At 43.8% G+C, this 25,146-nt stretch overlaps 1 protein-coding gene across 5 annotated transcripts in view; it reads left to right on the forward strand.

Moving 5' to 3' along the window:
• LOC140455209 (uncharacterized) overlaps positions 1–25,146 on the forward strand; it is a 197,501-nt gene that overhangs the window by 20,352 nt on the left and 152,003 nt on the right. For 4 of the 5 annotated variants that reach the window (XR_011952793.1, XR_011952794.1, XM_072549926.1 and 1 more), the window contains exon 2: positions 18,199–18,462. Coding sequence is in view for 3 of the 5 variants with exons in the window: in XM_072549926.1 (XP_072406027.1) it covers positions 18,402–18,462 (61 nt within the window). In the remaining 2 variants the exon portion in view is untranslated. Of the gene's footprint in view, positions 1–2,606; positions 2,680–18,198; positions 18,463–25,146 lie in introns of those variants that run through there. The other variant, XM_072549927.1, reaches the window with a different exon arrangement.

A 25,146-nucleotide genomic window follows, 5' to 3' on the forward strand; every position in this document is an offset into this window, starting at 1 on the left:
CAAGTCAGGTGAATTAGCCATGCTAAATTGCCTATTGTATTAGGAGCATTAATCAGGAGTAAAAAGAGTAGGGTAATGGATCTGGGTGGGCTACCCTTCAGAGGGTTGGTGTGGACTTGTTGGGCCAAAGGGCCTGTATCCATACTGTAGGTAATCTAATCATATTGAATAGCAGAGCAGGCATGAATGGTTGAACAGACTACTTTGTCCCAATCTTTTCTGTTGCTGTGTGTTCGTCCACTAATGACTGGAGCATGGGGAATATTATTTGATGAAATCTCCAAATAGATATACTCATACTTGGAAACTGTAATGATTATCCTGATAGCTACTTTGCTGTCTTTTCTCACCTCTTACTTGAATTTGTCACACCTTCCCTCACGTGATCTCTCATCACCACTACTCTACTGCCTGAGCTATACAATTTGTCAGAACATTTGTCTTGGAGTGTTTACGTTGAAGATTGTCCCAAAGGTACAGACCCCAAGTTCTTCAGTACCCGTACCAGTATCCCATGAACTGAGACACCCGTGCTTTTAACTGTCTGGTCTTAATCACTCTATATTAATTTGTGTAGCTTTTGTAAGAATTCAGAGGTTATGGCCTATGAGGTTCAACCTTAGTTCAGGCATGGTTAGTCACAACTGACTCATCTACTTCAATGTAAGTTTATAGCCAGCCAGCTGTATTAGGCATTGATTCAGATAGATAATGGTGGCACTAAACTATCCAGTCTGATGTTATCACTGTCATAGAGTCATAGAGATAAACAGTATGGAAACAGATCCTTCGGACCAACCCATCCATGCCGACCAGATATCCCAACCCGATCTAGTTCCACCTGCCAGCACCTGGCCCATATCCCTCGAAACCCTTCCTATTCATGTACCTATCCAAATGCTTCTTAAATGTTGCAATTGTACCAGCCTCCACCATTTCCTCAGGCGGCTCATTCCATACACGTATCACCCTCAGTGTGAAAAAGTTGCCGCTTAGGTCCCTTTTATATCTTTCCCCTCTCACCCTAAACCTATGCCCTCTAGTTCTGGACTTCCCCACCCCAGGGAAAAGACTTTGTCTATTTATCCTATCCATGCTCCTCATAATTTTGTAAACCACTATAAGGTCAACCCTCAGCTTCTGACGCTCCAGGGAAAACAGCCCCAGCCTGTTCAGCCTCTCCCCATAGCTCAAATCCTCCAACCCTGGCAACATCCTTGTAAATCTTTTCTGAACCCTTTCAAGTTTCACAACATCTTTCCAATAGGAAGGAGACCAGAATTGCACACAATATTCCAACAGTGACCTAACCAATGTCCTGTACAGCCGCAGCATGACCTCCCAACTCCTGTACTCAATACTCTGACCAATAAAAGAAACCATACCAAACACCTTCTTCGCTATCCTATCTACCTGAAACTCCACTTTCAAGGAGCTATGAACCTGCAGTCCAAGGTCTCTTTGTTCAGCAACACACTCTAGGACCTTACCATTAAGTGTATAAGTCCTACTAAGATTTGCTTTCCCAAAATGCAGCACTTCGCATTTATCTGAATTAAATTCCATCTGCCACTTCTCGGCCCATTGGCCCATCTGATCACGATCCTGTTGTAATCTGAGGTAACCTTCTTCGCTGTCCACTATGCCTCCAATTTTGATGTCATCTGCAAACTTACTAACTGTCCCTCTTATGCTCACATCCAAATCATTTGTGTAAATGACAAAAAGTAGAGCGCCCAGCACCAATCCTTGTGACACTCCACTGGTCACAGGCCTCCAGTCTGAAAAACAACCCTCTACCCCTATGTTTGAGTAAAGACAGTTGAGCTATACATTAGTCATTATGGGAAGCAGGAATATTCAGTACAGCTCTCAAGAGTCCCTAGTCATTATGCCAACTTAAGTAAAATATATATACCTTTTGCAAGCATGAAATAAACCATAACTAAGGCAAGTGCCTCGTCTGTAAAAGTCTCCAGTGATGTATCCTGTGCATGGTCAGGAAGGATGGGTCCTTGGTAAGCATATAACTATCAGACAGGGAGGTAGTTATTGAGTGAAACAGCCATGGTTTACTGAAGAATGTGAAGCTCTTGTCAAGAGGAAGAAGAAGGCATATATGAGGATAGGCATGAAGGCTCAGATAGGGGGCTTGATTGTTATAAGTTAACCAGAAAAGATCTAAAGAGAGAGCTAAGAAGAGCCAGGAGGGAACATGAGAAGTTGTTGGCGGATAGGATCAAAGAAAACCCGAAGGCCTTCTATCGATATATCGGGAATAAAAGAATGACTAGAGTAAGATTAGGCCCCATCAAAGATAGTAGTGGAAAGTTGTGTGTAGAATCTGAGGGCATGGGGAAGCGCTTAATGGATACTTTTAGTCAGTATTCATATTGGAAAAGAGCAATGTTCGTGAGAATACAGAGATACAGGCTACAAGATTAGATGGAATTGAGGTTGACAAAGAGGAGGTTTTAGCAATTTTGGAAGGTCCAAAAATAGATGGGACCCCTGGGCTGGATGGGATTTATCCTCGGATTCTCTGGGAATCCAGGAAGGAGATTGCAGAGCCGTTGGTTTCAATCTTTATGTCATCATTGTCAACAGGAGTAGTGCCAGAAGACTGGTGGATCGCAAATGTTGTTCCCTTGTTTAAGAAGAGGAGTCGGTACAACTCTGGTAATTATAGGCCAGTGAGCCTTACTTCAGTTGTGGGTAAAGTGTTGAAAAAGGCGATAAAAGATCTGGAAAGGAATAATTTGATGAGGGATAGTCAACACGGTTTTGTGAAGGGTAGGTCACTAACCTTATTGAGTTCTCGAGAAGGTGGCAAAACAGGTGGATGAAGGTAAAACGATTGATGTGGTGTATATGGAGTTCAATAAGGCATTTGATAAGGTTCCACATGGTAGGCTGTTGCACAAAATACGGAGTTTCGGGATTGAAGGTGACTTAGCGGTTTGGATCAGAAATTGGCTAGCTGAAAGAAGACAGGGTGGTAGTTGATGGGAAATGTTCATGCTGGAGCTCGGTTATCAGTGGTGTGCCACAAGGATCTGTTTTAGGGCCACTGTTGTTTGTCATTTTTGCAAATGATCTGGATGTGGAACTAGAAGGATGGGTTAGTAAGTTTGCAGATGACACTAAGGTAGGCAGAGTTGTGGATAATGCCCAAGGATGTTGTAGGTTACAGAGGAACATAGATAAGATGCAGAGCTGAGCTGAGAGGTGGCCAGTAGATATTAATGTGGAAAAATGTGAGGTAGTTCACTTCACAAGAAATAACAGGAATGCAGACTACTGGGTAAAATTCTTGGCAGTGAAGATGAACAGAGAGATCTTGACGTCCAGGTATCCAGGTGCATAAATCCCGCAAGTTACCACCTAGGTTGATAGGTTTGTTAAGAAGGCATATGATGTGTTGCCATTTATTGGTAGGGGGATTGCGTTTCAGAGCCAAGAAGTCATGCTTCAGCTGTACAAGACGCTAGTAAGGCTGCACCTGGAGTATTGGATGTAGTTCAGGTAGTTGCTGATGAAGGAGTAGTGCTCCGAAAGCTAGTGCTTCCAATTAAACCTGTTGGACTATAACCTGGTGTTGTGTGATTTTTAACTTTGTACATCCCAGTCCAACACCGGCATCTCCAAATCATGAGGGGACACAGCTTTAAGTTAAGGGGTGATAGATTTAGGACAGATATTAGGGGTAGTTTCTTCACTCAGAGTAGTAGGGGCATTGGACAGCCTGCCTGCAACAGTAGTAGACTCGCCGACGTTAAGGGCATTTAAATGGGCATTGGACACACATATGGATAATAATGTGACAGTGTAGGTTAGATGGGCATCAGATTATTTTCACAGGTCAGCACAACATTGAGGGCTGAAGCGCCTGTACTGTGCTGTAACGCTGTATGTTCTATGACAGATCACATCCACAGTGAGACACAACTTGAGTAAATATGTAGTTTGGGGAATTTGAAGACAATGTCACAATTTGTTGGGAAGGGGAAGAAAGAGGTACATTTTGCTTGCTTATTTTGACTTATAGTTTGTTAGACTTTTTTTTAACCCAAATAAATTGAAATCCAGGATAAGGGTTCAGCACAAAAGAAAGAGTTACATCACTGTAAACTGTAAGTTCATTGGTTGGTAATAGCTGTTGATTTGACTAGTTGTGACAGATTACTTTCAAATTGAAGGTAAATGGGGAAATATTTACAGATTACAAAATGAAAGACCAGTCAGAAACTTTTAAAAATCAAGTTAAGAACTGAGTAAATAATATTCAACCAGGCAGTGTGTTGTATGTGCATGATGTGGGAGCTGGTAGCAGGTGTTAGTTGCTTGAGAAAAACAAACACTGCAATACATCAGGGAGGGAGGTAGTTACCTTGATACTGTGTTTCAGGAGGCAGTCACATCCCTTTATTATGGACCAGACTAAACCCCTCAAAATATATTAAGAAGCTAGCCTGGACCCTAACGTTTTCTTATTTTAAAGGTAAATGTAAGGTGCTGTGTTCCAGCTGCAATTTGATTGGTCATACTACCAGATTTGTAGCAAAACTCACTTTATTCATGCATTCTAGTTAAAATACAACAAAAGAGTAAAATAAAGTGAAAGGATTGGCTTAGTTGTAACTCTATTGGAACATTTAGCAGAATAATAGATTAATTAGCTCCTAAACAGTAATTGTTCCCATCAACACACCCTTGGCAAAAGGCAAATTCAGATAATAGATTATCTCACATACAACCCCCACAGTCCAGGAGGAAAAAACATCAAGAGTTTGACTACACCCAGTCGGGCTGCTTCTATTGTTCCAACTTAAAAGAAACCTTGGGTTCACAAGCTGTCTGTGAGTTTTCAATTGATATCTCAATACCTCTGTCTTAAAATTTGCCATAAAACAAAAGGAAAAAATAAATCTCTTAAGGACAAAATAAAGCCACAGTATTATTCGATTAACTCCTTTATATTTGGTCAGTTGTCAGGCTCAGGAGAGTGTGCCGACAAATGAGACAGGTAATGAGTTCTAGGAGGGAATGCCGACAAAGCTTCAGCCCTTGAGCTTGTCTAACAGCTTTGAGATTCTTGCTCCCAATGAGGATGAGAGTCGGGCTGTCGGGAGGGTATGCAAACTGACCATAGCATCATGGTACAGAGAGTCTTTCAAGACGGGAGACAAGGGAAATGGAGTTGTAACAAGGGACAGTATGAAAAATGTTAAAATGGAGGGAGGGCTCAGCAGAGGTTTTTAAAGATAACAGAAGGAGTAATAGGACAGAATGTATGGCAAGGGCCAGGAATCTAACTTCAGGCACAGTACATAAAGGGACAACCATGAGAAAGGGTGCAGTCAACCCAGGGCTGAGGGTGTTGTACTTAAATACAAACTGGATACAAAAGAAGGTAAATGAGCGGCATGGTGGCACAGTGGTTAGCACTGCTGCCTCATAGCGCCAGAGTCCTGGGTTAAATTCCCGCCTGAGGCGACTGACTGTGTGGAGTTTGCACATTCTCCCTGTGTCTGCGTGGGTTTCCTCCGGGTGCTCCAGTTTCCTCCCACAGTCGAAAAAATGTGCAGGTTAGGTGAATTGGTCATGCTAAATTGCCTAGTGTTAGGTGAAGGGATAAATGTAGGGGAATGGGTCTGGATGGGTTGCTCTTCGGAAGGTCGGTGTGGACTTGTTGGGCTGAAGGGCCTGTTTCCACACTGTAAGTAACCTAAGTAATCTAAGCTTGTGGCACAGTTTGAAATTGGCAGGTACGATGTTGTGGGTATCACAGAGAGGTGGCTGCAAGGTGATCAGGTCTGAGAGCTAAATATCGAAGGATACACATCAGATTGAAAGGACAGGGAGATGGGTGCAGGAGGTTGGTTTGCTCTGTTGGTAAGAAATGAAACTAAATTGATTGCAAAAAGTGATACAGATTCAGAAGATGTAGAATCTGTCTGGGTAGAGTTGAGGAACTACAAAGGAAAAAAGCCTCTGATGGAAATTATGTATAGGACTCCTAGCAGTAGTCAGTGTGGAGGGCAGAAAATAAATCCGGGGAGAGAAAAGACATGTAAGAAAGGCATTATTCCAATAATCATTGAGGATTTCAACATGAAAGTGGATTGGGAGATTCAGTTTGGTAGTAGAGCCTAAGAAAATGAATTTTTGGGAAGCCTAGGAGATTTTCTTTTTGGGAAACTTGTGACAGATTCTAAAAGGGAACAGACAGTTCTGGATTCAGTGATGCATCATGAGGCAGACTTGAGGGGCCCTCTTGTGGAACAATGGTACTGTCCCTACCCCAAGACTAGGAAGCTCAGATTCAGGACCCACCTGCTCCAGAGGTGTGTAATAGTATCTCTGAACAAGTTGATTACAAAAAAGTGTAGCTAAGCCAAAATTTGAGGTAGACTTGTTTGAGGAGATTAAGTTGAAGGAACCCCTGGGTGGCAGTGACTGTAAATGATAGAATTCACTCTCTACAGTCTGAGAGGGAGAAGCTGGGATCACGTGTAATGGTATTATAATTGAGTAAAGTTAACCACAAAGACATGCGGGAGGAGCTGCCAGGTTTTATTGGAAGAGGAGCCTAACAGGGAAGACAATGGAGCAGCAATGGCAGGACTTTCTGGGCTAATTTGGGAGGCACAGCAGAAATTCATTCCAAGGAAGAAGAAATATATTCAGAGGAGGATGAGAGTGACAAGGGAAGTCAGGAAGATCATGAAAGCAAAACAAAAATCAAACAATAAGGTAAAGGTACGTGGCATTATGGGTAACATATTAGCTTGGATAGTGGATTGGCTAACTAACAGAAAGCAAACAGTGACAATGGGTGTTTTTCTGGTTGACGATCAATGGCTAGTGGTGTGCCTCAGGGATCAGTGTTGGGACTTACATAGATAATTTGGAATTGGGGAGTGAGTGTAATGTGTCAAAATTCACAGATGATCTGCTATGATTTGCTTTGATCTGCCTCTACTTGCAAAATAGAGATTTTCACTATACTTCCTACATATGATGACAGTAAATCAAATCAAAGATAATACGAAGATGAGTGGTAGAGCAAAGTGTGTAGAGGGCACTGAAAGTCTGCAGAGGGATATAGCTAGGTTAAGTGTGTGGGAGAGAGTCTGAAAGATGGAGTTCCAGTGTTAGTAAATGTGAGGTCATCCTCACATTTGGTGCAAATAACAGCAAAATGGACTATTATTTAAATAGTGAAAAATTGCAGCATGCTGCTGTACAGAGGGACGTGGATGTCTTTTGTGCATGAATCACAAAAACTTGGTTTGCAGCAGGTAATTTGAAAGCAAGTGGAATTGTGTCCTTCATTGCTAGTGGGATGGAGTTTAAAAACTGGGAGGTTATGCTGTAGCTGTATATGGTGCTGGTGAGGCCACACCTGGAGTACTTTGTACAGTTTTGGTCTCCTTACTTGAGAAGGGATGTTCTGGCACTGGAGGGGATGCAGAGAAGGTTTCATCGATTGATACTGGAGTTGTGGGTGTTGGCTTATAAGGAAGATTAAGCAGATTGGGACTATATTCATTGGAATTTAAAAGAATTGGGGTGGGGGGGGCGCGCAGAATCTTACAGGAACATATAAAATTAGGAAGGGAGTAGGTAAGATAGAAGCTAGGAGGTTGTTTCCACTGGCAGGTGAAATTAAAACTAGGGGGCATAGCCTCAAAATAAGGGGGAGCACATTTAGAACTGAGTTGAGGAGGAACTCCTTCTCCCAAACAGTTGTATATCTGTGGAATTCCCTGCCCAGTGAAGCAGTTGATGCTACCTTGTTGAATATTTTTAAAGCGAAGATTAATAGATTTTTGAACAGTAAAGGAATTAAGGGTTATGGTGCGTGGGCAGATAAGTGGAGTTGAGACCACGAAAAGATCAGCCATTTTCTTATTGAATGAGAGACCAGGCTGGGTGGACCAGATGGCCTTCTCCTGCTTTTACTTCTTATGTTCAATATGGTGAAGATTAGTGGGAAGCCAAAGGTTTGGGAAGCCTTTGTAGACCAGCAGAGGATAACTAAAAAAAAGCAATTGGGGAGGGGGGGTGGGTGGCAGATGAAATATTGGGCTCAGCAATCTAGTATTATAAAAGGAGATTGCAACAGCTTTTTATAGATATAGAAAAAGTAAGAGAGGCAATAATGGACATTGGACTGTTGGAAAATGAGGTTGGAGAAGTTCTAATGATGAACAAAGAAATTTTGTTTTCTTAGTGGAAGTCACCAGCAGCAATACAAAACTTCAGGAGAATCAAGGGCCAAGATGAGTGTAGTGGTCATCACTAAGGAGGAGATGCTAGGGAAGCATAAAGGTCTGAAGGTGATTAAATCACCCAGACCTGATGAACCACACCCCAGAGCTCTTTGGGAGACAGCTGAGGAGTTAGTAGAGACATTGGTGTTGATCTTTCAGGAATCACTGTCGTCAGGGAGTGTTCCAGAGAACTGGAAACAATGACATGGGAAGGGAAAGGTTGAGATTCTGAAGGGAGATTACAGGGAGCTATGCAGAAATTTAAAAAGGAGGTCCTCAAGAATAGTAATATCTGGATTACTCCTGGTGCTATGAGCTAGTGAGGGCAGGAATAGGAGGATAGAGCAGATGAATGCATAGCTGAGGAGCTGGTGTATGGGAGAAGGATTCACATTTTTGGATCAATGGAATCTCTTTTGGGGTAGAAGTGACCTGAACAAGAAGGACGGATTGCACCAAAATTGGAAGGGGACTAATATACTGGCAGGGAAATTTGCTAGAGCTGCTCAGGAGGATTTAAACAAGTAAGGTAGCAGGGGTGGGACCCAGAGAGATGGTGAGGAAAGAGACTGGCACAGTTCAGAACAAAGGCGAGTCAAATAGTCAGCGACAAAGCAGAGAGGAAGGTAGGATAAATTAAACTACATTCATTTCAATGCAAGGGGCCTAACAGGGAAGGCAGATGAACTCAGGGTATGGTTAGGAACATGAGACTGGGATATCATAGCAATTAGAGAAACATGGTTCAGAGATGGGCAGGACTGGTAGCTTAGAACTTCCAGGATACAAATGCTACAAGAAGGATATAGAAGGGGAGGCAAGAGAGGTGGGGAGTAACATTTTTGATAAGGGATAAGGCTGAGGGAGGATATTCCCAGAAATACATCCAGAGAAGTTATTTGGGTGGAACTGAGAAATAAGAAAGGGATGATAACCTTATTGGGATTGTATTATAGACCCCCTAATAGTCAGAGGGAAATTGAGAAACAAACTTGTAAGGAGATATCAGCTATCTGTAAGAATAATAGGGTGGTTGTGGTAGGGGATTTTAACTTTCCAAACATAGACTGAGACTGCCATAGCGTTAAGGGTTTAGATGGAGAAAAATTTGTTAAATGTGTACAAGACAATTTTCTGATTCAGTGTGTGGATGTACCTACTAGAGAAGGTGCAAAGCTTGACCTACTCTTGGAAAATAAGGTAGGGCAGGTGACTGAGGTGTCAGTGGGGTAGCACTTTGGGGCCAGCGACCATAATTTTATTAGATTTAAAATAGTGAATGAAAAGGATAGACCAGATCTAAAAGTTGAAGTTCTAAATTGGAGAAAGGCCAATTTTGGCGATATTAGGCAAGAACTTTCGAAAGCTGATTGGAGGTAGATGTTTGCAGGTAAAGGGACAGCTGGAAAATGGGAAGCCTTCAGAAATGAGATAACGAGAATCCAGAGAAAGTGTATTCCTGGTAGGGTGAAAGGGAAGGCTGGTAGGTATAGGGAATGCTGGATGACTAAAGAAATTGAGGGTTTGGTTAAGAAAAAGAAGGAAGCATATGTAAGGTATAGACAGGATAGATCGGGTGAATCCTTAGAAGAGTATAAAGGAAGTAGGAGTATACTTAAGTGGGAAATCAGGAGGATGAAAAGGGGACATGAAATAGCTTTGGCAAATAGAATTAAGGAGAATGCAAAGGGTTTTTACAAATACATTAAGGACAAGAGGTGTTCAAGACAATGAGAGGCATAGATAGAGTTGATAGCCAGAGACTTTTTCCCAGGGCAGAAATTGTTAACATGAGGGGTCATAGTTTTCAGTTGTTTGGCGGAAAGTATAGAGGGGATGTCAGAGGTGGGTTCTTTACTCAGTGAGTTGTGAGAGCATGGAATGTGTTGCCAGCAGCAGTTTTGGAAGCGAGGTCATTGGGGATATTTAAGAGACTGCTGGACATGCATATGGTCACTGAAGTTTGAGGGTTCGTACATTAGGTTTACCTTACATGAGGATCAATGGTCGGCACAACATTGTGGGCTGAAGGGCCTGTTCTGTGCTGTACTATTCTATGTTCTATGACAAAAGGGTAACAAGGGAGAGAATAGGGCCCCTCAAAGATTAGCAAGGCGGCCTTTGTGTGGAGCCATAGAAAATGGGGGAGATACTAAATGAGTATCTTGCATCAGTATTTACTGTGGAAAAGAATATGGAAGATATAGACTGTAGGGAAATAGATGGTGACATCTTGCAAAATGTCCATATTACAGAGGAAGAAATGCTGGATGTCTTGAAACGGGTAAAGGTGGATAAATCCCCAAGACCTGATCAGGTGTACCCTAGAGCTTTGAGGGAAGCCTGAGAGGTGATTGCTGGGCCTCTTGCTGAGATATTTGTATCATCGATAGTCACAGGTGAGGTGTGGAAAGACTGGAGGTTGGCTAACGTGGTGCCACTGTTGAAGAAGGGTGGGAAAGACAAGCCAGGAAACTATAGACCAGTGAGCCTGACCTCGGTGGTGGGCAAGTTGTTGGAGGGAATCCTGAGGGACAGGATGTACATGTATTTGGAAAGGCAAGGACTGATTAGGGATAGTCAACATGGCTTTGTGCGTGAGAAATTGTGTCTCACAAACTTGATTGAATTATTTGAGGAAGTAACAAAGAGGATTCATCTATATGGACTTCAGTAAGGCGTTCAACAAGGTTCCCCATGGGAGACTGATTAGCAAGGTTAGATCTCACGGAATACAGGGAGAACTAGCCATTTGGATACAGAACTGGCTCAAAGGCAGAAGATAGAGAGTGGTGGAGGATTGTTTTTTAGACTGGAGGACTGTGACCAGTGGTGCGCCACAAGGATCGATGCTGGGTCCTCTACTTTTTGTCATTTACATAAATGATTTGGCTGCGAGCATAAGAGATACAGTTAGTAAGTTTGCAGATGACATCAAAATTGGAGGTGTAGTGGACAGTGAAGAGGGTTATCTCAGATTACAACAGGATCTTGACCAGATGGGCCAATGGGCTGAGAAGTGGCAGATGGAGTTTAATTCAGATAAATGCGAGGTGCTGCATTTTGGGAAAGCAAATCTTAGCAGGATTTATACACTTAATGGTAAGGTCCTAGGGAGTGTTGCTGAACAAAGAGACCTTGGAGTACAGGTTCATAGCCCCTTGAAAGTGGAGTTGCAGGTTGATAGGATAGTGAAGAAGGCATTTGGTATGCTTTCTTTTATTGGTCAGAGTATTGAGTACAGGAGTTGGGAGGTCATGTTGCAGCTGTACAGGACATTGGTTAGGCCACTATTGGAATATTGCATGCAATTCTGGTCTCCTTTCTATCGGAAAGATGTTGTGAAACTTGAAAGTGTTCAGAAAGAATTTACAAGGATGTTGCCAGGGTTGAAGGATTTGAGCTATAGAAAGAGTTTGAATACGCGAGGGCTGTTTTCCCTGGAGCGTCAGAGGCTGAGGGTTGACCTTATAGAGGTTTGCAAAATCATGAGGGGCATGGATAGGGTAAATAGACAAAGTCTTTTCCCTTGGGTTAGGGAGTCCAGAACAAGAGGGCATAGGTTTAGGGTGAGCGGGGAAATATATAAACAAGACCTACGGGGCAACGTTTTCACACAGAGAGTAATACATATATGGAATGAGCTGCCAGAGGAAGTGGTAGAGACTGGTACAATTGCAACATTTAAGAGGCATTTGGTGTGTATATGAATAGGAAGGGTTTGGAGGGATATGGGGCGGGTGCTGGCAGGTGGGACTAGATTGGGTTGGGATATCTGGTTGGCATGGACGGCTTGGACCAAAGGGTCTGTTTCCATGCTATACATCTCTCTGATTCTATAACTGGAAAATGGCTAATGTAACATCTCTGTTGAAGAAGGGGGGGAGGCAGAAGACAGGATATTACAGCCTGACCTTGATTGTTGACCTTGATTTTTAGAGTCCTTTATTAAGGATAAGATTGTGGAATGCATGATAAAGTAGGATTGAGTCAGCACAACTTTGTCAATGGGAGAGCATGCCTGACCGGTCTGTAAGATTTCTTTGAGGACATAACAAGCAGGTTAGGCAAAGGAGAGCCAGGCGATGTGATCTATTTGTATTTCTAGAGGGCCTTTGACAAGGTGCCATATAGGTGACTACTAGATAAGATAAGAGGCCATGGTGTTATGGGCATGGTACTGGCATGGCTAGAGGATTGGCTGACTGGTAGAAGGCGACTCAGGGTAAAGGATGGCATGGTGGCTCAGTGGTTAGCACTGTTGCCTCACAGCCAGGGGATCCAGGTTCGATTTTCCAACTATCTGTATGGAGTTTGCAGATTCTCCCCATAACTGTGTGAGTTTCCGCCGGGTGCTCCGGTTTCCTCCCACAGTCCAAAGATTAGATGGGTTGACAATACTAAATTGCCAATAATGTCCATGGATATGCAGGCTAGGTCAGTTAGCCATAGGAAATGCAGGGTTACAGGGATAGGGTAGGGGGTGGGTCTGGGATGGATGGTCTTTGGAGGATTGGTGTGGACTCAATGGGCCAAATGGCCTGCTTCCACACTTCAGGGATTCTATGAAAGGAGCTTTCTTCAGCATAGCAGCCAGTGACTACAAATTCCTTTTTCTGAAATCCGTGGGGCCAGTTGCATTTTTGGAATTTGGAATTTTTCAGATTTCAGAATGAATGACATTTTCACAGTGAAATAAAAAAAAACTATTTGCAGATGCACATGTGAATAGTACGGGTGCTGAGACACAATTGACGCCTGCCAGTGCTGGGCCAAGCCGCCAAGTCACATCTGAGTGATGTAGTTCAAGTGGATGTGGAGTTGGGTCACCTGTTTGCAACCTAAATGACATACCAGACTCCACAAAAATATTTCAGATTTCGGAGCTTTTCAGATTTCAGATAAAGGATTGTGTACCTGTAGTGGAGTTCCGCGAGGGTCAATTTTGGGACCACAATAATTCACATTATGTATTATCAATCTGGATTGAGGAACTGAGGACATTTTTGTTGATGGCACAAAGATAGGTGAAGGGATAGGTAGTGTTGAGGAAGAGGGGAGGCTGCAGAAGGACTTGGATAAACTAGAAGAGTAGACAAAGAAGTAGTAGATGTAATACAATGTAGGAAAGTGTGAGATGGAACATCTTCTTCATAAGGATTGTGTGGTGGCCAGACTTATTATTACTGTCATGATTGGATGCCTGCATGATACAGTGCTGCCAAGCTACTCTTGGTGATGGGTATTGAAATACCTCACCCAGGAATAATGTTAAAGTACACACCCTTTTAAGAGTAAATCAGAACAGCTAGTTTGAGAGCAAGTGGAGCCCATCCATCTTCGTATTATGACTGCTCTCTACCTCTGATCCAGAAGTCCTGAATTCAAGTCTCACCTGCTCCAGAGGTACGTCATAACACCCCTGAACAGGTTGAGGAGAAAATATGATTTGCTGGTGCTTTTAGCAAAGAAAACTAAATTAAAAACTATGTTCTTCTATGACTGTGCTCTGGTGTTCTTATACAGGGAGCAAATGGTGTCCATAATGCTCAAGGCTTTTTGAGTGAAGTAGGCATTGTCGGGGCTGGAATTAAATCCACTTCTGATGCTGCTTTTATGTAGTTCCCATCTTTTTTTCTCCACTTCTTTTATTTTTATTATTGCTGCACTGCACCTTGTAATTTGTAATTTATTGTTGTTAATCAGGTAATACATATTGGGGGAGACGATAGCTTAGTAGTATTATCGCTTGACCCTCTAATCCAGAGATCCAAGTAATTTTCTGGCAACCCAGATTTGAATCTCACCATAGCAAATGGTGAGTTTGAATTCAGTTAAAAAAACTGAAAAACTTCTAATGATGACCATTGTCTGATGAACTTTCCTTCCCTCAAGGATATTCATCAACCAGATGGATTTTTCCAGTCAATCTAGTGAGTCGCATTTAGATTTACATGAATGGCGACAGAAACATTCATTTGTCACCCTCACCTTGAATCTTCAATGACTATTACTATTCTGACCTTTCACCCCTCCACTCTGTACAACTGAACCAGCCATGAAACGATGGCTGTAGGTGTACTTCCACAGGAACCATCAATCTCAAGGGTATTCACAGCAAGCTGTACTGAGGGGTGCTCCCGCAGTCCTTGACTGCCTGATTGTCACCTTTCTCTCCACACTGTCTGAAACTGTAGGGTGACTACCTTCAGAAGCTTTGTCTGACTATAGTTCTCAGCTTCCTGATACAGTGGAATATCGACAGCGACTGCTTAACCTCTGCAAACTGAAGTTTGACCTCCTGTAGCTGATATGTCTTTTGAGCAGATGAAAAATGCCTTGAAATTCCCAAGTAGAATTTTGGATGTAGGTTTGCTCACTGAGCTGAAAGGTTAATTTCCAGATGTATTATTACCGTACTAGGTAACATCTTCAGTAGACCTCACGCGAAGGAATACTGAAAATTCCTGCTTTCTATTTATGTGTTTAGGTTTCTTTGGGTTGGTGATGTCATATCCAGTGGTGATGTTATTTCCTGTGGTGAAGTCACTTCCGGTTCCTTTTCTCAGGGGGTGGTAGATGGGGTCTAACTCAATGTGTTTGTTGATCGAGTTCCGGAGCGAGCAAACCTACATCCAAAACCTCAACCTGAGCTACAAATCTTCTCAAACCTCCCAAGTAGAATAGATTAGCTTTAGAAGAAAAGGAGTTCTGCCATACCTCTATGAGATTGTTAAATAAACCTGCCAAAAATGCACTAAAATTGTTCTGCTTGATCTGGCTTCAGGTATAGTCTCGTTACATGAAATTTTTAGATGTCTGATATCCTGCTGCTGATTCATGTTTACTGGGACATCACTTTGTTTTTTCTGTTCTTCCAATTCTACTGTGATAGCTCTGTCCAAATCTGAGACACCTCCTGCAGTGATATATGAACAAACAATTTTTATTTTGACACACATTCTCTCTCTCTCTCTCTCTCTCTCTCTCTCTCTTTCTTGATCACCTTTTTTGGTGCATGTGAGTGATTGACATAGTCTCTCTGTCTCTTGCTAGCTTTCTCTGGATTGTATGTAAATATTTTACATGGTCTCACTCTCTATCTCACTCTTTCTCTGGGCTATTTTGTAGTACATATTGAGACCTTGACCAGAAGAAAAGGAGGTAAAAACAACGACTGCAGATGCTGGAAACCAGAGTCTAGATTAGAGTGGTGCTGGAAAAGTACAGCAGGTCAGGCAGCATCCAAGGAGCAGGAAAATCGACGTTTCGGGCAAAAGCCCTTCATCATCCTGATAAAGGGCTTTTGCCTGAAACATCGATTTTCCTACTCCTCAGATGCTGCCTGACCTGCTGTGCTTTTCCAGCACCACTCTAATCCAGAAGAAAAGGAGGCATGGCTCAAGTACAGGCAGCTGGGATCAAGAGACTCCCTGGAAGTAAATGAGGGATGCATGGAAGAAAATTCAGGCGGGTGAAAAGGCGGCGTGAGATAACCTTGGCTGAGAAGATTAGGGTGAATCCAAAAGGGTTCTTTAAGTATATTAGCGGAAAAAGAATAATGAGAGAGAGAAAACAGGAACCCTCAAGGACCAAAGTGGACATGTATGTGTGGAACCACAAGAAATTGGCAATATCCTCAATGAATAATTCTCCTTTATGTTCACCATGGGGAAAGACATGAAGACTTGGGAACCTGAGGAAGTTAGTGGTGATATCTTGGGGACAGTCCATATCACAGTAGAGGAGGTGGGTGTATTATAATGTATGATGGTGGATAAATCTACCGGTCCTTACCAGATATATCCAAGAACCCTGCAAGAAGCTAGAGAAGAAATTGCAGGGCACTGACTGATATTTTTGCATCATTGTTAGCCACAGGTGAGGTCCTGGAAGACAAGAGGGTAGCAAATATTGTGCCCTTATTCAAGAAGGGCTGCAAAGAAAAAAACAGTAAGCCTTTGGTGGGTAAGTTACTTGAGAAGATTCTGATGGATAAAATATACATGCATTTGGAAAGACAGGGTTTGGTTAGGAGTAGTCAGCATGGCATGGTGCATGGGAAATCTTGTCTCACAAATTTGTTAGAGTTCTTTGATGAACTGACCAGGAAGGTTGATGAGGACAGGGCGGTAGACGTAGTCTATATGGATTTCAGTAAGGCCTTTGTTAAGGTCCAAATGGTAGGCTGCTCTGGAAGGTTGGATCGCTTGGAATCCAAGGGGAGCTGGCAAATTGGATATATAATTGGCTTGATAGAAGGAACCAGAGGGTAATGGTGGAAGGATACTTGTTGGACTGGAGGCCTGTGACTAGTGGTATACCTCAGGGGTTGGTGCTGTGCCCAGTGCTGTTTGTTATCTATACATATGATTTTGTTATTAGATTAGATTCCCTACAGTGTGGAAACAGGCCCTTCGGCCCAACCAGTCCACACCAACCCTCTGAAGAGGAGCCCACCCAGACCCATTTCTCTCTGATTAATGCACCTAACACTATGGGCAATTTAAACCATGGCCAATTCACCTGACCTGCACATCTTTGTGACTGTGGGAGGAAACTGGAGCACCGGAGGAAACCCATGCAGACACGGGGAGAATGTGCAAACTCCACACAGACATTCGGCCGAGGCTGGAATCAAACCTGGGACCCTGGTGCAGTGCAGCAGTGCTAACCGCTAAGCCACTGTGCCTCTTGGATGAGAATGGTTACATAAGTCTCCTGAGTTGGGATAACGTGGGAAATGGAGAAGTTTTCTGATGCTGCTCTTGATTAAGAAAGTATTTGATTTCACATCTTTTGAAGAACTTGTTTTCTTTGCAAATTTGAACATGGGCAAAGGGGAAGAAATGGCCTAAAGGTGGAAGCAGTGTATTTTTTACAAATGCAGTAAGTCTTCATAGAGTAACAAGTCTATGTACAAGGTATAATTAGTAAGTTTGCAGATGACGCTAAAATAGGTGATATTGTAGACAGTGAGGAACGTTATCAGAAATTTCAACAGGATCTTGATCAGCTGGGGAAGTGGACTGAGAATTGGCAAATTGAGTTTAGCAAAGATGACTGTGAAGTATTGCATTTTGGAAAGTCAGATCAAGGTAGCAGTTTCATGGTGAATCATAGGGCCTTGGAATTCAGGTGCACAGTTCTCTGAAAGTGGAGTCACAGGTAGGGCAGTGAAGAAGGCTTTAGCACACTGGCCTTCACCGGTCAGGGCATTGAGTATAGAAGTCAGGAACTTATATTGTAGTTGTACAGGATGTTGGTGAGGCCATATTTGGAGTATCATGTTCAATTTTGGTCACCTTGCCATAGGAAGGATATTATTAAACGGTAAAGAGTGCAGAAGAAATTTACAAGGATGTTGCCAGGACTCAACGGACTAAGTTACGGGGAGAGGAAGGAAAAGCGAGGACATTTTCCTTAAGAGCTTTGGAGGGGGGGGATCTTATGGAAGTGTACCAGATCATGAGAGGCATGATTAGGGTGAATGCACTCAGTCTTTTTCCCAGGGTTTGGAAATTGAGGACTAGAGGGCATCAGTTTAAGGTAAGAAGGGAAAGAATAAATTGGAACCTGAGGGGAAACTTTTCACAAAGAGGGTGATATGCATATGGAATGAGCTGCCAACAGAAATAGTTGAGGCTGGTATATTAATAATATTTAAAAGGCATTTGGACAAATACATGGATAGGAAAGGTTTAGAGGATATGGGCCATGTGCAGGCTAATGGGGTTAGTGTGGATGGACGCTTTGGTTGACATGGACCAGTTTGGGCTGAACGCCCTGTCTCGTGCTCTCGGACTCCATCACTCTAAATACATGGTCTTGTTTGTTCTTGTTCTCTGTCTGTCTGTGCTATGTGTGAATAATAGAAATGCTCTCTATCTATGAATAATCCACTTGCTTCTCTCTTCAGGTTCTGGTGCTATCTGCAGACTCTCCCTCTCTGGGTCACAGTGTACTCATTGTCAGCTCCAGCAGAATTGTTGAATAAAGTGATTGGGATTGTAATGAGCCGTCCTGACAGGATACCATATCTGCAATCTGTGCCTGCTCCTCGATATTACTGTTGATGTGATTTTTGATCTTGCATTGAATCAACTGGGTGTCTGCAGTGACATGAAGATTTATTTTGTCCTTGTATTTGCCTTTACACAGCACTATCTGAGTGAGTCAGAAGGTAAAACTGATTTACTTCTGTGTTTTTAAAGCGACTAATACAGCATTTCCACTCGGGGAGGGCGGAGGGGAGTCTGCCTTAAAAAGCTTCAAGAAGCAAAAGCCAAACTGTAAAGTTTGGTGAACGGTTTTCAGTGGACTGTACTTATTGGGGAATGTGGGGAATTATCTTTGGATATTGTGTCATTTATTTACAGTAGAATCTGTATACATGAGATCACCTCAGGTTGTACAGAATGATCTAGATTCTGTTTCACCATAGAGACAAGGAATACAATTGGTTAACATCATGTCCCTTTGTCACTGGGAACAAGCTTTGAGTTCAGTTCATGCTCCTGTTTTCATTGGCTAAGGTATTAATTCACAACTTTCGCAAACAAAGTGCTTTATGGTCAAGGTAATATTTTTAAATTATAGTGCCTATTGCAATCATAGAATCATGAATAGTTACAGCACAGAAGTTTGCCTGTCAATGTGGAAATAAAAACCTTACAAGTGGATATACAGTAGCACCTCAACATACGAACGACCCCGTTCACGTACAAATCGGTTTACGAACAGGATTGTACGTAAAATTTTGCTTCAACGTACATACGAAATTCAAGGTACGAACGCAAAGAGCCCGTGTGCGACCACATGGTTTCATTGTTCTGCTTTGCTATGCGCTTGTTGAATGCAAAAGCTCTCAGGCCCCACGTGATCTCATTCAGTTCGTCTTTGGTGCGTGCACTGTGAACAGCCGTCCAAGCATTCTTACACTATCCGAACAATGGGAATAATTGATTCAGTTCGCGAACTTTTCGCAAACCAAAAAGTTCGCGAACCGGGTCCTGGAACGGATTAAGTTCGTAAGTCAAGGCACTACTGTAGATAGGTTAGGAGAGTGGCAGATAGAGTTTAACATGGATAAGTGTGACGTCATGCATTTGTGCTGGTGTCGGACTGGGGTGGACAAAGTTAAAAATCACATGACACCAAGTTATAGTCCAACAGGTTTATTTGGAAGTACTAGCTTTTGGAGCACTACTCTGAAAGTTAGTACTTCCAAATAAACCTTTTGGATTATAACCTGGTATTATGTGATTTTTAACTATTATCTTAGTGGGGGGGAGACTTTGACATGCACTGGTGCAGAGGGATCTAGGTGTACTCGTTCATGAGTCACAGAAAACCAGCATGCAGGTACAGCAAGATAATTAATAAAGCGAATGGAATGTTGGCTTTTATAGCTAAAGGAATAGAATATAAGGGTCAGGAAGTATTGTTGTAACTATACAAGGTATTGGTGATGCTGCACTTAGAATATTGTGCAGAGTTTTGGCCTCCTCATTTAAGGAAAGATGTATTTGCATTGGAGGCAGTGCAGAAGAGATTCACTAGATTGTCGCATGGAGAAGTTGAACAGTTTAAGCATATACTCCCTAGAATTTAGAAGAATGAGGGAAATCAAATTCAAATTGATAGACGTGGAGCAGATGCTTCCATTTGTAGGGCATTCTGGGACGAGAGGTTATAGTCTTGGGATAAAAGGCAGCAAATTTAAAACAGAGATGAGGAGAAACTATTTCTCCCAAAGGGTTATGAATCTGGAATTTGCTGCCCCAAAGTCAGGTGGATGCTGGGACAGTGAGTAGATTTAAGGAGGAGTTAGACAGATTTTTAATTGCTAATGAGTTGAAGGATATGGAGAGAAAGCAGGGAAATGGGGGTGAGGAGCATATCAGGAGAATGTGAGGACTGCAGATGCTGGAGATTAGAGTCAAGAGCGTGGTGCTGGAAAAGCACAGCAGATCAGGCAGCATCCAAGGAGCAGGAGAATTGATGTTTCGGGCTTAAGCCCTTCATTTGGAATGAGGCTTGTGGAATGGGGGGCTGAGAAATAAATGGGACGGAGGTGGGGCTGGGGGGAAAGTAACTGAGAATGCAGTAGGTAGATGAAGATGGGAGAGAAGGTGATAGGAGAGGAGAGTGGAGTGGATAGATGGAGAAGACGATGGACAGGTCAAGATGGCGGTGCAGAGTTGGAGGCTTGGGACTGGGATAACATGGGAGATGGAGAAATGAAGAAACTGGTGAAATCCACATTTATCCTGTGTGGTTGCAGGATCCAAGGTGGAGTGGGCTGTGGGGGGCTAGAATCTGACAAGGGAGTCACGGAGGGAAACACTGATAGGGTTGAGGAGGGAGATATATCTACAGTGGTGGGGTCTGTTTGTAGATAGTGGAAGTGGCAGAGGATGATGTGACGTACACAAAAGTTTGTGGGGTGGAAGGTGAGGACCGGGGCTTTTGTTGGTGGGTGGAAGGTGAGGACCAGGAGGGGTTCTGGTTGGTGGGTGGAAGACAAGGACCAGGAGGGGTTCTGGTAGGTGGGTGGAAGACAAGGACCAGGAGGGGTTCTGGTTGGTCGGGTGGAAGGCGAGGACCAGGAGGGGTTCTGGTTGGTCGGGTGGAAGGCGAGGACCAGGTGGGGTTCTGGTTGGTCGGGTGGAAGGTGAGGACCAGGGGGGTTCTGGTTGGTGGGTGGAAGACAAGGACCAGGAGGGGTTCTGGTTAGTCGGGTGGAAGGCGAGGACCAGGAGGGTTTCTGGTTGGTGGGGTGGAAGGTGAGGACCAGGGGGGTTCTGGTTGGTGGGTGGAAGACAAGGACCAGGAGGGGTTCTGGTTGGTCGGGTGGAAGGCGAGGACCAGGCGGGGTTCTCGTTGGTTCAGTGGAAGGTGAGGACCAGGAGGGATTGTGGTTGGTTGGGTGGAAGGTGAGGACCAGGAGGGATTGTGGTTGGTGGGGTGAAAGGTGAGGATCAGGAGGATCTGGTTGGTGGGGTGGAGGGTGAGGACCAGGAGGGATTGTGGTTGGTGGGGTGGAAGGTGAGTATCAGGGGGATCTGGTTGGTGGTGTGGAGGGTGAGGACCAGGAGGGATTGTGGTTGGTGGGGTGGAAGGTGAGGACTTGGGGGGTTCTGGTTGATGGGGTGGAAGATGAGGACCAAGAGGGGTTCTGGTTGGAGGAGTGGAAGGTGGGGAACAGGGTTCCCCCTTCCCGGTCATCGCCTTGCACCTCCATATACACCGTATCATCATCCTCCACCACCTACAAACAGTCTCCACCACCAGGGCTATACTTCCCTCCCCACCCCGTCAGCATTTCGGAGAGATCATTCCATCCACAATTCCCTTTTCAGAGCCACACTCTCCCCCACCAGCCCACATCCCATTCCCAGCACCTTCCCCTGCCACCACAAGAAGTGCAAAACCCATGCCCACACCCCTCTCTTCATCTCTGTCCAAGGCCCCAAAGGATCCTTCCATATCTGACATAAGCATATCTGTGCTTCCCTCAATATCATCTACTGTATCCGTTGCACCCGATGAGATCTCTACATTGGGGAGACAGGATGCCAACTTGCAGATAGTTTCAGAGAATATCTCTGGGATACACCACATCAACTGACCCCACTGCCCTGTGGCTGAACACATCAACTCCCCCTCCCACTCCACCAAGGACATGCAGGTCCTGGGCCTCCTCCATCGCCAAACCTTAGCCACCCGATGCCTGGATGAAGAACACCTCATCTTTTGCCTTGGGACCTGCAACCACGTGGGATTAATGTGGATGTCACCAGGTTCCTCATTTCCCAGCTCTCCACCTTATCCCAGTCCCAAGCCCCCCTACTCTGCACCGTCCTCTTGACCTTTCCATCGCCTTTGCCATCTATCCACTCCACCCTTCTTTCTGACCTATCACCTTCTCCCCCACCTTCATCCACCTATTGCATTCCCAGCTACCCTCCCTCCAGCCACACTCCCGTCCCATTTATTTCTCAGCCCTCCAGCCGACAAGCCTCATTCCTGATGAAGGGCTCATGCCTGAAATGTTGAATCTCCTGCTCCTCGGATGCTGCCTGACCAACTGTGCTTTTCCAGCACCACACTCTCGACTGAGGAGCATATCAGCCACGACCATATAGTGGAGCAGACTCGATGGGCTGAATGGCCTAATTCTGGTCCTCTATCGTATAAACATATAAACCTATAATGCCACTGTTCCATGTAAGAGTTATACAGCCGGTCAGATTCCCCCTTTTCTGGAGTTCTGCATTTTTCTTTTGTTGCCTATCTAATTTCCTTTGTGAAAGTACAACTGAACATCCATCCACCCCACTCTCAGGTAGTGCATTCTAGATGCTTTAAAGTTGTATCATGTGGTTCCAGACTCTTCTACCACTGGAAACAGTTTCTCTCTGATCAACTCTAATTTGACTTGATTAATTCAAAACAATCATAAACCATATAATTTGATCAGTGGTCAGGGACAGGTGGGTATGGCTGTGAGTGAGACAGGTAGAGGGATCGAAGAAAGTTGCAGGAGTCTCAGCCCTTGTTCTTGTTTAACAGATTCAAGAGTTTTGCTCCTTGTGTGGATGGGTATGGGGAATTTAAGGAGGATGAACCGATGACCGCAGCATTGTGGTGCAGGGAGCCATTAAAGTTGAGGGGTGGGCAGGTGGAGAGGAGAGAAATGTTATTGTAATTGGGGAGATTATAGTTAGAGGCATAGATACTTTACTCTGTGACCAGGATCGAGAGCCCTGAAGGTGTGTTGCCTGCCTGGTGCTCAGGTTCGGGATATCTCAACTCGGCTGCACTGGAACTTCGAGTGGGAGGCTAAACATCCAGTGGCTGTGGTCCATATAGATACCAACGACATAGATAAAACTAGGGCAGAGGTTCTGCTAAGGGAGTTTGAACAGCTAGGAGCTAAATTAGAAAGCAGAACCAAAAAGGTAATAATCTCTGGATTACTACCTGAACTAATTGGCACAGGGTTAATAAGAATAAGCAGGTAAATGCGTGGCTCAAAGACTGGTGTGGGAGAAATGGATTTGAGTTCATGTGACATTGGCACTGGCCATTTTAACTCTCTGCTCTTCTATATGCGTTCTCCCTACATCAGAAAGTGAATTTTTGAACTCCTGTCTAAGTGCCAATTTCTGAAGTTCAAACTCCTGCTCTTTCTCCCTTTCCTCTCTGTCCTTTTCTCGCTCTTCTCTCTTTCTCTGTCTTCTTCTTTTAATTGTAACTGTTTGTCTTTTGCCTCTCACTGAAGCTGCTTCATTTTCAATTGAATTTTAGCCATCTCTAAAGATTGATGGCATTTATGGCAAATTTAAATGCTGAGCTATTACTGTAATTATATCTCCTTTCCTCATGGAAGGAGGCAGCTGCAACTCCAGCTTATCTGCCATTTCTAGCAGCTTGGCCTTAATTAACTTTTACAAATCATCACAGTCACTTCTTGCACCCCAGAAAACTCTTGGCGCCTGAAAGAGCAATTACTATTCCAAACGGTATTTAAACCAACCAAAATCAACATCCAGAACAAAAGACACTAACATCTACCACTTGCTGCCTTCGAGTCCAGCAAACCTAATCTCAATTTGGAACTATAGAACAAACTATAGAACCCCAGGACTTGATCAGTTGTACCCTAGAACTCTGTGGGAAGCTGGGGAAGTGATTTCTGGGCCTCTTACTGATATTTGTATAGTCACAGGTGAGGTGCCAGAAGACTGGAGGTTGGCTAACGTGGTGCCGCTATTTAAGAAAGGTGGTAAGGACAAGCCAGGTAATTATAGACCAATGAGCCTGATGTCAGTGGTGGGCAAGTCGTTGGAAGGAATCCTGAGGGACATGTATTTGGAAAGGCAAGGACTGATTAGGGATAATCAACATGGCTTTGTACGTGGCAAATCGTGTCTCACAAACTTGATTGAGTTTTTTTGAAGAAGTAACAAAGAGGATTGATGAGGGCAGAGAGGTAGATGTGATCCATATGGACTTCAGTAAGGTGTTCGACAAGGTTCCACATGGGAGGTTGGTTAGCAAGGTTAGATGTCATGGAATACAGGGAGAACTAGCCATTTGGATACAGAACTGGCTCAAAGGTGGGAGACAGAGGGTGGTGGTGGAGGGTTGTTTTTCAGACTGGAGGCCTGTGACCAGTGGAGTGCCACAAGGATCAGTGCTGGGTCCACTACTTTTCATCATTTATATAAATGATTTGGATGTGAGTGTAAGAACTGAAATTAGGAAGTTTGCAGATGACACCAAAATTGGAGGTGTAGTGGACAGCGAAGAAGGCAATCTCAGATTACAACGGGATCTTGATCAGATGTGCCAGTGGGCTAAGGAGTGGTAGATGGAGTTTAATTTAGATAAATGTGAGGTGCTGCATTTTGGGAAAGCAAATCTTAGCAGGACTTATACACTTAATGGTAAGATCCTAGAGAGTGTTGCTGGAGTTCAAACCTTGGAGTGCAGGTTCATAGCTCCTTGAAAGTGGAGTCAAAGGTAGATAGGATAGTGAAGAAGACGTTTGGTATGCTTTCCTTTTTTGGTCAGAGTATTGAGTACAGGAGTTGGGAGGCCATGTTGCGGCTGTGCAGGACATTGGTTAGGCCACTGTTGGAATATTGCATGCAATTCTGGTCTCCTTCCTATCGGAAGGATGTTGTGAAACTTGAAAGGGTTCAGAAAAAAATTACAAGGATGTTGCCAGGGTTGGAGGATTTGAGCTAAAGGAAGAGGTTGAATAGGTGAGGGCTGTTTACCCTGGAGCGTTGGAAGCTGAGGGGTGACCTTATGGAAGTTTATAAAATCAGATACAATAAATAGACAAAGACTT

This window comes from Chiloscyllium punctatum, chromosome 30, assembly GCF_047496795.1.
Source record: "Chiloscyllium punctatum isolate Juve2018m chromosome 30, sChiPun1.3, whole genome shotgun sequence".
Classification (NCBI taxonomy): domain Eukaryota; kingdom Metazoa; phylum Chordata; class Chondrichthyes; order Orectolobiformes; family Hemiscylliidae; genus Chiloscyllium; species Chiloscyllium punctatum.